The sequence below is a fragment of the Pleurodeles waltl genome, chromosome 9 (assembly GCF_031143425.1).
Source record: "Pleurodeles waltl isolate 20211129_DDA chromosome 9, aPleWal1.hap1.20221129, whole genome shotgun sequence".
Classification (NCBI taxonomy): Eukaryota; Metazoa; Chordata; class Amphibia; order Caudata; family Salamandridae; genus Pleurodeles; species Pleurodeles waltl.
Genome location: NC_090448.1, coordinates 1,154,994,188 through 1,155,006,714, shown reverse-complemented (window position 1 = coordinate 1,155,006,714; position 12,527 = coordinate 1,154,994,188). Strand labels below are relative to the sequence as shown.

General features: G+C 44.7%; 1 protein-coding gene across 2 annotated transcripts in view; it reads left to right on the top strand.

The window, feature by feature from the left end:
• The window catches only part of SPRED1 (sprouty related EVH1 domain containing 1), a 252,830-nt gene that overhangs the window by 188,856 nt on the left and 51,447 nt on the right, over positions 1 to 12,527 (top strand). For both annotated transcript variants that reach the window (XM_069209011.1, XM_069209010.1), the window contains exon 4: positions 4,706 to 4,755. In XM_069209011.1, the coding sequence (XP_069065112.1) occupies positions 4,706 to 4,755 (50 nt within the window). The remainder of the gene's footprint in view (positions 1 to 4,705; positions 4,756 to 12,527) is intronic.

Below are 12,527 nucleotides of genomic sequence, written 5' to 3'. Positions count from 1 at the left end.
TTTGTTCACAGCTGGGCAGCACATCTGGAGGATGGAGAGAAGGAAGTTCCATAGTCAGTCAAGAGGTGATTGTTTTTATGAACAATGATTGATTGACAGATCACCGTGCTAGAAATGATGGTTTCAAAACCAGTAAGTGAAACCCAAGACGGGAGAGAAACAGGGTGCAAAGAAGGGGTAATTGGCAACCCTGTCCCATCCATGTCAATATTGGTAAACCAAATGCACCTAGAATAGAAGGTGCTGTTCATTACCACTGTTGCTTGTGGGGAAAGGGGCGCGACTCCCGAAAGGCAAATCCTCAAGTGAATCATGATGTCTCTTCTCTTCCCCAAACAATGGTAAATATATACTCTGAACATCTGCATATTTGTTATATGCAGAGATATTTTTTTCAGGTGTACTTGTGTTAGAAATAAGATATTTGACCAAAACCATGATGCATGGGGTTAATTTTGTACAGTGTGGTAAAATCACCTCGAACCCACCGGGTGATTTTGAGGAGAGTGATCTCAAATGAATTGCTATGTGCGATCTGCGAGGCAGCAGAGCTGTTTTACTTGGTTCGTTTTTGCTATACTTTACTAATTTCACCTTTGCTCTCTAATAATAAATATGTAAACTTTGATAGAGCCTTCTAGCTACAGATTTTCTACCTAAGGCTGCTGGGCCTCATCACCTCCAGCATCCTGCTGGTAATGCAGGCATACGCGGGCACTGCGGTGGAAATTGAATTCCCAATGGGCTCAGCATCAGGGGAATCTCTCCGACGTGGTCCAGATTTTAGAGGGATCTGCAAAAGATCTGCAGTGGTGGCTGACCAACCGCGACTGGGTGAGCAGCAGACCCCTCTCTTTTCCGTACACAGAACTGAACGTCGTGACAGATTTGTCACAGCTGGGTTGGCCATCTGTGAGAAGTGGAGATCAGAGGACTCTGGTCTGTGGCAGTCTCAGCTCCACAGCAACCTGTTGGAGTTGAGAGCAAATCTCCTGGCATTGAAAGCCTTTCTTCCTTTCATCAAGGAAAAGGTGGTTCTGTGATGCCGTGGCCTACCGCGGCGTCCCTTTTTCAGGCCGCAGTCAGGCCGGCAGTCTGCGTTTTGGGACGCCGAAATTGCTGCGGCCCATTTCTTGGCAATTGCTTGGTGTTTTTTACTGCAGTATGTACCAGAAGGCACATTTCGTGCTCTGAGTCACGCCGCAGCACCTGGCCGCCTCCCCGACTTTTCCTTCCCACTTACCTTACTTAGGTCCATTTTCTTCTTTCTTCATGTCTTCTTTGTTCTTGGTTCTCCATATTGTCTTCTTCTGTGGTGGTTGTCTTCCCAGCATGCCTTGTTCCTTTTCCTTTTCTACTTGTTTTTTTTCTCATTCATTTCTATGTGGCTTTTCCCAATCCAAGATGGTGTCGCACGTGCTTCCTGTTTTGTCACTACCTGTTTAATGGTATATAAGCACTGCAGTTCCCTCCTTCCTTGCGTTGCAAACACTTCTGTCTTGGTGGTGATCCTCGCTCCTTTTTCCAGTTTTCTACTCGCTTATTTTTTCCCCGCGGATTTGACTTCTGTTTTTGCCTTTTTCATTGTTTTTTCTTCTTTTTCAGGACTCTCTGTGATAGAGATTTTTTCCCATTACTTGGGTTTTTTCCTCTGGGAGTCCTTATGGAGGGTACGTCTGCCTTGGTGTTCTTCTAGTCAGCAGCACCATGGCTACTAGAAGGGGCGCCCTTATCTTGGCCAGTCCAGAACCAGTAAGAAACCAGGTGTCCTTCCAAGTAGTGCAGCCTACAACGGCAAGACATGTGCAGACCGTGACAGGTTCAGGTGTTCACAACAAAATCACTGCCATGTGGCATTGCAGCAAACGAGATTGGCCTGGGGTCGTGGACTCTGTTTCAAGAGGCCCTGTGTCGCTGGACATGAGGCCTATGTCATGACATATTCCTGGTGGTTCAACATCTGGTGGGCTCTCTGAAAGCCAGAGCGGGTGAACTCAGACCTCGATGCCACACGGATCATAAATGGTGTCTCTAGCCAGAGGTGGTGCAATGTCTTCACAGACTGGGGAGAACCTTAGTCCTCCAAGAACGTGCAGTATCAGCACTTATGCTTGCTGGTGTTTCCAAGACTACTCTCGCTTGGAGATGCCTTTCATATCAAGTGGAGCTCTGGCCTTTCTGCTGATATCACTCCTGCCTGGAGTTCTCAAGAAGAACAGGAATGACCGGGCTCAAGTAATTTTTGTGGCCCTGGATTGGGCACAGAGAGTATGGTATCCCGAGCATGCTCTTCGGTTCTCCGATCAGGTTGCCCTGTAGCGACAATCGACTGTTGCAGGAACACGGCAAAGTCCTGCACACAAACCTGCTCCTGCTCCACCTTCATGCATGAAGATTGAGCAGCAGCAATTGACAGTTTTTCACCTTCCTGCAGAAGTCTGCAATGTCATTTTGGCAACCAGGTATTTCTCTACTAAGATGTATACGGCTGCCTTTGGGACAAATTTGTGGTATGTTAGTTTCCTTTCTGCACCTTTGTCTTATGTGGTGTTATTTGTTCTTCTGTTTTCCCTGCAAGGATTTGCTTTGGGCACAGTTACAAGGAATCTTTAGGCATTATTAGTGTTCTTGCAGTGGCCGGACCAGTCCTCTCTTTAAGTCAGCTGTTGTGACTTATTTTCTAAAAGGACTACAACACATGCCTCAATGGGGCTCGAGCCTAGTTTTGACATTCCTAATGTGCTCACCTTTAGAGCCTATGCACAACTGCCCTCTATGGCTTCTGACCATAAAAACTGCATTTCTATTGGGAAATAGGCTAGGAGGGTGAGGAAACTGCAGGCAGACTCTGTGCAACCTCCTTACAAGACCTTTTTCCCAGATAAACTGGTTCTGAAAACACATGCCTCTTTCCTACTGAAAGTGGTGACACCCTTTCATGTAGGTTAGACCATCACACTGCCGATCTTCTTTGCTCCACCTCACCCTTCCAAACAGGAGGCAGGACCCCGTTGCCTGGAACCAAAAAGAGCATTATCATTCTACATCGATTGTACGAAAGAGTTCAGGGTGGATGACGAAGTGTTCATTGGGTTTGTTGGGGCAAAAAAGGAAAGGCTGTGCAGTGAAGGACCATTTCAAGATGGATTATGCTCTGCATTAAAATTTGCTACGTATTGGCAAAGAAGCAACCCTAGAGGGGGCTTATGTGCTTATTCCACCAGAGCCAGGGCTGAGACTAATGCATTATCTCATGGAGTTCTTGTCTTGGACATCTGTAATGCTGCTACATATGTATCTGCTCACACTTACCAAGCACTACTGCCCGGACAGTCAGGTCATTTGGGATGGGCACTTCACCCATCCAGTCCTCCAGGACTCCCTGGTGTACATCTGTTTTGCAGACCCACCTCCTGAGAGGTATTTCTTGGGTATCTAATCTAAGGTATGGAATCCGTGGCTAGAAGACTCTATCAGACACACAAGTTACTTAACTTCGGAAATGTCTTATGTGCTAGTGACTCTGTCTAGCCACAGACTCCTTACTTGATCCTCTCTGCTCTGCGAACACATTTCTCTACTTTAGGTGACCCTTGTAGATCCTTAGTATCTGCAGACTGGTCCATCAGCATTCTTTGAGGACTCTGTGCTTCTGGCACCAAAATTCGCAAAAATAAACGGAAGGGCAGCTTGACAGGCGCACAGTATAAGAGTGACAAAACCATTCTGCTCCAGTAGCTTCCACTAACCATGATGCCTTTAACTGTCATGTGCCTCAGTGAGGGAGTCTTGAACCGAATAGTGGGGTCTAGAAAAGATTTAGGTTTTTAAATTATACGCCACGAAATGAAGCAGAAGACACAAAAGGATTGTTTATGACGTAAATGAAGATTCCTATGATGCTGAACCAGGGCTACAAGTAAGGGACCATTTTTTCTACATCATGGGATCTTTATTAATAGTCATAATTGGTAGAGTAGAATAGCAAGCTAAAGAAAAGCATTCTTACTCTTGCAAGTCTTGGGCATAAGGAACAAAAACTCTTAATTAACTTGGGACAGTGAAGAAACTCTGAATTAAGAGTTAGCCAAAGAGAGTTCTTGAGTACCTTGTTAGAGTCAGCTTTAGTATCAGAATCAAGACAATAGTGTCTTGTAAAAGTGTGGACTGATTTCCTAGTGGCTGCTTTGCAAATCATTCATACATATGACTGAGGTAGGAACAAGTTATGTGTTGGTAAATGTCAAGCTTGTGTAGTCCCCTGTACATATGTTTCAAAACCTCGTTAAAAACTGGTGAATCCTCATGTTATACATGTAAGAAGCACTCATTACTTTGTTACCCTCTCTGTGTTTTATTTTGGATTAAGTAGTCTACTTAATATGGTGTCAAAGTAAGAAGTGCCTCCCCTTCACTTGAAATGTGTCAGAGAAAATCAAGGAGTGAGAAACGCGACTGTCAGTCGTCACATTCAGTTCATACAGTTGGAAAAAAGTAGCAACAGCTAGAGTTGAAGGCATGAGATGACTGGATGGTTTGGGATTTTTGTACTGTGGGTCCTTCAGAACCCAAAACCTTTAGGTGGAACATTTCCCTCTACTTACCGCAATAGCCACCATAATTCATTATTTGCTTGTGTAAAGATGTTTTCCTTCTGGGCCGGCACACATTTGGTCTTATACTTTACTGTTCTCTTTCCCTTCAGGCTGTCCATCATCACACAGTGAAACAGAGGTGACGGATGATGTTTTCCAGGTGAGTTCTAAAGTTCTGTCCTAAGTCATGTGTCCTCTTTGTATGGTGAAGTAAGTTGTCAACATTTTGTCCTGGGTCTGAAACCTTCAAAGACTTTTGGTGATTGCAAAGTTTCATTATGAAACCATGGATGGGAGATGATTTTCGGCTGCTCTTCCTTTTCCCAAGAATGAAACCTGTTATCTCAGCATCCTTCCTAATGCAATATAAAAACACACCAGTACGCGTAAGCCTTTTTTTTCGTTGTTACAGATAGTATCCCTAAGTTTTGCATGTAGAATTTCTGCATTATACTCCTCATGTACCCATCAAATCCTCAGTAGGAGTGCTAATCACAGTTTTCAGGATCCTGCCTTCTGGTAACCAAGGACGGGCAAAGAAGGTCTGTCCAAGGTAACCGCACTAGACCAATTCTAGTTCTCTGGTGGTAGCCTCTTCATTTATGCCAGTAAACATCAACAGCAGCCCACTTCAGAGAAAAACAAAACAAAAAACAGTTGCTTTCTACATATAATGCATCAATGAGAATTGTTTTAATGTGAGATGATTCAGTGTACTTTAGAGATTTTAAAATAGTCCCTCATGTGTTGCAGTGGTAGTACTCAATAGTAGGCGTAATGAAGTACCAAGCACCTAGTAGCTTGAGATGAAAGAGGATGTTCCTCTTTCTGGGCCAAATCTTACTCTATCCATATATTAAAGCATAAGTCTTGCAGACTGCTGCATTGTCAAGCTAGACCTAAAGATTGGATCACCTCCTACGCCGACTCCCTGGCTCTCCTCAAACACAGCAGTACAACAAGATCTAGACCACGGGTCAGTTAGTACACAGGGGAACTTACACTTATGAAATGCCACTGCAAACAACTGGAGCGTAAATGGAAAGTGAGCCAGGAAAATACAGACAGGCGTGCTTTTAAGTTCGCCCTAAGACACTACCACCAAATGATTCAGACCATTCACTGGTCTGGCGGGCCACATCGATCCCAGCACCAACCGAAGCAAAGAAATCTTTGCCATTGTGAAAGATTTTAACTCACCAGCAGTTGCCTCCAACTTGATCACCCCCTCACAGGACACCTGAAACAATCTCTCTCAGTTCTTCAGCAACAAAATCAACACAGTTTTCAGCAACTTCAACCCAAAACTAGACCCCACAGACCTTTCCAGACGCTTCAAGATTATTTCCAAAGAGCCAGTGGTAACCGCATGGCCTGTCATGAGCCCAGAAGAAACCGCCGCCACCACAAAGTTCATTCACTCCAGGGACCCCATCAGACCCATGCCTCCACCACACCTACCCAAAAGTCTGCAAGTTATCAGTGACACTCCCACACGCATTCAGAACGCCTCCATCCCTTCCCCAACTTTCCCAGATGCTTCGAAACCTGCAACTCTCCTCCCAATAAAGAAACCCTCTGCAGACCTCTCAATGCTTGCCAACTACAGTCTGACCTCCCTGCTACCTTGCCCGGCTAAAAACTTAGAGAAAATCATCAACAGATCCCTCAACAACCACAAACTCCTCAACACCATTCAGTCTGGTTTTAGACCCAACCTCAGCTCAATACCTGCCCTCATTGCCCCATGGATGACATCTATTTGACACTAGACAGAGGAGACAGGGTGGCCCTCATCCGCCTAGATCTGTCTGTAGCATTTAACAAGGTCTCCCAACACCTACACAACACTGGAATCCAAGGATACGCACTTCAATTGATCTGCTCCTTCCTGATAGTCAGCCTGGCACCATACACCTCAGAGACCCACAACATCATCTGTAGGGTTGCGTAAGTATCCTCTCTGAGCCTTACCCTCTTCAATGCATATATGATTCCTCTAGTCATCACATCTACTCACACAACATCAACATTCTGTCCCACACCGACAACATGCACCTCATTCTCTCCCTCATTGACAAGATGGCCAGTTACCAGAAGGCTGTAAACCATTCAGGACTCAGCAAGGATCACTCTGAACCTCTCACGTCGCACTCACATCAGACCACACCTGAAGGAGCTCCACTGGCTCCCCATGTGCAAACGAGCACAGTTTCACCCACACCTTTAAGTTACTACATGACACTGGCCCAGAATACCTCAACAATTGCAACTGCTTTCACAAACCTTCCAGACACCTTCGCTCATCCAGACTTCTACTTGCAAACATCCCACCCATATGGAAAACCAGATATAAGGCGATCCAGCCTTCTTCTACATCGCTGCAGAAGCATGGAACGACTCTTTTTAAATTCCATAAGAAGCTGAAGACCAGGCTTTCGAGTAGTCCTACTAGGCCCTAGGATGGGCTAGGATTGCACCTGCTCAGTGCCAGCATACTCTCCGGGGTGATGGTGTGCTCTGCCAATCTGCATGACATAACAACAAAACATAACAAAGATAAGTGTCATCTTAGTGTTTAGGGAGGACCTCACTGTCCGGTCCTGCTGCAATGAAAAGTTGTTTTCCTTTTGGTGCTTTTACAACACTGTGCCTTTATTTTCTGTTGAGAGTAGGTGCTAAAAATCAGGTGTTTGTTCATAATTAAAGATGATTAATATTTATTCCCATAAAACGAGGGCATGTCTAATTGAATGCAATCGAAAGACTTGACCATCTGTAACTACAGTGTGTGATTAAGTTAAAACGTGCATGAAACAGGTATTCCCATGTTGTCAGGATCCTTTCCTTTCCCATCTGAGACCACAAAAGGTGACTTACTACCTTTAGACTCCCACTGCACGGAATACAAGAATAGAAGCCCTTCGTCCCAGCTTTGTTTTTCTGTTTAATTTCACATAAGAAAGAAATTTTTTGTTGTCTGGACCAATGAATGGAAATTTCAGGTCTGCATATGCTGTTTGTTTGGGTGGCTGACCTTGTGGTGCCACCACAGAGATTCTTGTTTTTTAGGTCGAGCTCGCAAGCGCCCTGGCCTGTTGTAATCTATCTGTGAGCTTTTAACTACGGCCACCGCACGCTCATTACTATCACTCGTTCATGGGCTTGCCTATCAAAAATCCTTTGTTATCATTGGTAAATGCTTTACATTTGTCCCTCCTTGGGACAGTTTTGTTACTGCCTTGGCCATCGACGCCTTGCATGGATAATTGCACGATTGCTGATACGTTTGACTGCGAGCCAACTTCTTTTTCCTTTTGAGTCTCTCCTTCACGCTCATGGCAACTGTGGCGCTTTGAATCGGCTTTCTTATGTCAACCGTTTCACTTTTCATTTTCAATTTATGTGGCAAGAAAAGTTCATTTAGGAATTTACAATGCTAATAGCTCCAACTCGAGTGAACGCGAGACCCATTGCATTGCAGATGCTTGTCTATTTATGTGATTTTCTTTTGAAAGGGACACCAGATCCCCTTTAGAAATATCTGCCATAGTGTGGTGTGTGCGGAACAACATGGTCGCTCCCCTGGCATCTACATTTTTCAAATAATGTTTCTGCCTTCTGTTTTCAATATGTGTGTGTTTTCTTTTTTTTTTGCCGAATACATATTTTTTATTCCCTTCCCGACAGTATGTCAAGTCTCGCTTTCAGTTTAAAATGTCAAGAATATGGTTACTTAACATCTTTAATGTATTTATGTTTTTCTCATTCACTTTACATATAACATGGAGCAAAAAACATTTAAGCAGCATACAAAACTGTATTATACAGGTTTGCAAGGGCAGAAACGGGTGGTGTTACTGCACTTCACATGCAATTAAAAGTAAAACAAAGTTTCATGAGCATAAAGAAAGTAGTCAAAATACAAATTCACAGAAATAAGGTAAAAAAACTAAAGTTTACTTCATTCAGATGGAGGCGAAAGAGGTGAGATTTCAACATATCTTAAAATAATAACTCTGGTCGTGTCCTTTATTGAAAAATCGAATTTGCAGAATCTGTGAATGTGTGATTTAGCACTAGCTAGATTTTAATTCTCAGGATCTCCGTATAGAGTGGGTTCATACTCAAGAGATCTGCACCTAAAGACGAGGTAAGCAGGTGTTCCAAATAAGGTAGTTTATATAGATGAATAACTTTGCCTTTGAGGCAGCACATTTTTAATTCATGCTTGCATAAATCGGTATCCAGTGCAAATTTGATGACAAAATTCCATTTGAATTTATTGTTAAATGAGATTCCTGACTTTCTAGTGAAATCTGAAACATTTTGCACCATTTGGAGGATCAAGAACCAGATATTTAAGATGAAAATGTCTGGTGCGCTTTAGTCAGCCATTTTGTGGTTTTATGATGTTAACAAAACTCTCATGAGGCAGAATTGGATCTAAACAAATTACTAAAGTGCATCATATGTCTTCTCTGTATAGTTTTTAATATTTGAGTGCAAACTTTATGAAGATTTTTTGATAGTAATTCATGCAAAATTGTGGATTAGTGAAGTGAAACATTGAAAATAAATCCGTTTCCTTTTTTCCTCTCAAGAGTTCCGGTATAAATAATTTGCTGTGTTGGCAGTGCTAGAGACTGTGGATTTTTAAATGTAAAACAACATTACTGTGTGAGCACTGGCTCTGTGTGGGGTAAATACCTCTGGTGGTCAGTCAGTCTTTACAGACCTCTTGCTGTAGGATCCTTTCTGCATGGGCACCTCTTGGTGAACTGTTCTCATCCCTTGACCTTATTGATGGCTTTGGTGGGTCCCGTCTGTTTTCCTCTTTCCCCTTTTTTTCTCCACAAGGCTTTTGTGTTTCAATGTTGAGGTCACAAGAGTGTGCAAAGAGATAACATCGGTGAAGTGCGGTGGTCCCACCTCAGCAGAGGAAGGAAACTGAAAGCATTGCAGAGTTCACATACTAGGAGGAGATCCTGGACAACAGTGTGGGCACATGTCCTTAGACCCAGTCGTGAACCACCTTTAAGTAGGGAGGATAAGCCAGAAATGCTTCCTGTGCCGGACTGAAGGTTTATGCATGAGGGACAAAGCCTTCAAGGTCGTGGAACTCATTGCAACATTCCTGAAAGTTTCAACTGGTTCCTCAAAAGTTCAACTGGTGCAAGGCTTTGTAAACAGAGATAATATGAGGGAGGAACATCCTGCAATGATCAGTCTGGAGCTTGCAAAGTTTGTACATAAATACAAAATTCCAGCATAAGACGATGTGCCCTGGTTGATTAGCCACGCTTTACAAACCACTGATTGATTGATTAAATTTGGTCAACATTCGATTGATGAGTGCAGGCAGCCCTGAGGATACAGTAAAGTGAAGGAGTCCACTTTTCATGCTGATGGGCCTATCGCTGTGAATAAACATAGACTGGTCTTTGGGTCCTCCCCTTTCAGCCATTGGCTTTATCATTTCAGCACTTAGCCCATTGGAGTAAGCATCTCTCACATCTCTGTCCGCTACTGCTCATTGGGTGTCTCGCTCCAACATGCTACTGCTGCACGGGTTAGCACTTCAAATCCCAACCCATTTGGTTTTGCCAGTGCTTTTTCTCTCTCTCTCTCTCTCTCTTGACAAAAGAGAAGGTGGTGACTGCTTGCCCCATAGCATTTTGTATTAAGGAGTCCGAATCATTGTGCCTGACGTGGCTCAGAGCAGCTCACGGGTTTCCTGGCCCGGTTAGGGGGTGGATGAGGGGGGCTAGAAGGATGGCTCTTCTCTGGCTGCAGGGAGGTTCTTTTGTCGGGATGATGCTTTGTAGCTCTTGTGCCAAAGTGATTAAAAAGCATCTGTGATTTGCAAGCAGCCTCTGGAGCTGTTTTTTGCTGCAGGCGGCCAGGATGGGGATTGGACTCGGGCTTCTCTGTAAAGGTAACATTTAAGGGCTTCCAGTTTTGTGCTCACAAAAGAAATAACGGCCCTGCTTTGCCCAGGATGGGTGTTATGGTTTTATGTGACATGCCTTCTCAATAAACTCGGTCTCGTTCTCCAAAGGCTTGCACGCCGCTCTAGTTTTTTTCTCGTTTCATGAAATTAGGTAAATCTTGTTTCCACTTTGTGTTTTCAATCATGGGTGTGTCAGGTTCGTGTAATATAAGTTCTGCTGCCAGGCAGGCAACTCTGACGTAAAAAAAGTAGAGTTTTCTGATATATTGACATTTGTAGGGAGGAGTTACAACTGTGAAGGATGGCATCACCACGACGACGTCAGAGCACAGACTTGTTATAGTAAATAAGTTCACTAAAATAACATACATGAGTTTTGTATGTAAAATCTCTTAAAGCAGCTTGGCTTTTTATTGTTTATTATTTGTGGCAGAGACTTCTAACGTCAGATTCCTCACATTTTGAATACTTCCTCAGACAGGATCAGGAAAATCTTCTGCAGTGCCTCCGCGCCCTGGCAGGTGGCACCGATGTCGCCCTCCTGCGGATGTGGCATGCACCGGCAGGCCTATATACGTGCCACCCATGCGCACTGAAGTCAGTTCCGTCCTTTCGCCGCCAACAGACGTGGACCCAGAGCTACTCATATCTTGGAGACTTTCTTGTTATAACTTTTCAAAGTCCAGTGTGCAAGGGTATTGTCACCTCTCAACTCTACAGGATTTAAACCCTGTCAGGAATGACACAAGCAGGTGTCTGGGACTGACCCACATGTGGATTGCCTGGGGTCAGATCATTACTCCAAGGCCTGCAGTGATTGCGCCTTGGTGCTCTCCAAAGCGAAAGACTACAGTACCCCTCACTGGGATCGCTTGAGGCCTGATGTTAGGTCTCGCTTCCAAGGTCACTCTTGCGACCAGTCTTCTTTGAGCTTGAAGTCCTCAGGGAAATTAAAAAAACAAGCAGAACAAGTCTAAACGGGATTTGGCCCCTGTCCTACCATTATCAGTCCCCCAAAAAGGAGTGAGGGTGTCATTGTGTCTCCAGGTCTCACTCCTGAAGTCAGTCCACTTTAAAGTCGATTCCGACCTCGGTCCTGTTGCAGCCAGAATACTTGGGTTCATCTGCGACTCTGCAGCAAATCGAGTAATTTGGTGATGTCACGCCTCTCCTTTTTGGCACGTTACCAAGTCCCTCTGCTGCACCTTCGGGCCCAAAGAAGCCAAGAGGCCTCCCAACTGGGCTGCTGTCAGCAGGTCCGCCCTCGGCCACAGTCAGGCCCTCTGTATACGTTCAGGGCTTAGGACTGACTTTGGTGCCAGTTCCCTCCCCAAGGCCGCAACCATGACATCTACCCCAGACGATGATGCCATCCTATAGTTCTGTTGGGCGTCGCCTGGACCTAGACCGAGGCCATGTGCTCCTTCGTCTGAACTGCAAATTCCTCATACATCCTTCTGATTTGGACGCAGTGCCTCTACCTCCTGGTAGGGCTCAGTGCCTTCATGACCTTTTCCTCACGGTTTCAGACAATGGGGCTATGAGTATGTGGTGAGGACTGCCCAATCGTACTTGAAGGATAACTGGTACGAAGATCTTCAGGATGCAGTGACCTGGATACCTCACCAGACACTGGTCTAGTTTATCCACCAGGGCCTGTCACTGAAGACAGTGCCTCCTTCACTTTGGTTATGCTGAGGGTGGTAGAGGTCTGACATCTACACCTTCCCATTCATAAGGTCAAAACTAATGTCCTGACTGAAGTGTTGCAACCTAGCCAGATGAGTTCTGAGCCTTTGTTACCATTTAATGAGGCCCCTACAGAAACGCTGTTGGGCACCTGGGCCAAACCTTGTTCTGGTCCACCCATGCAACACCAGATCGCCATATGTCATCGCCCTATTTGGGTGACCCTTCCTTTCTCACTCAGCACCCCACTGCTGTAAGTCTTGTGAAGCAGGCTTCAGCCAGTTGAGTGA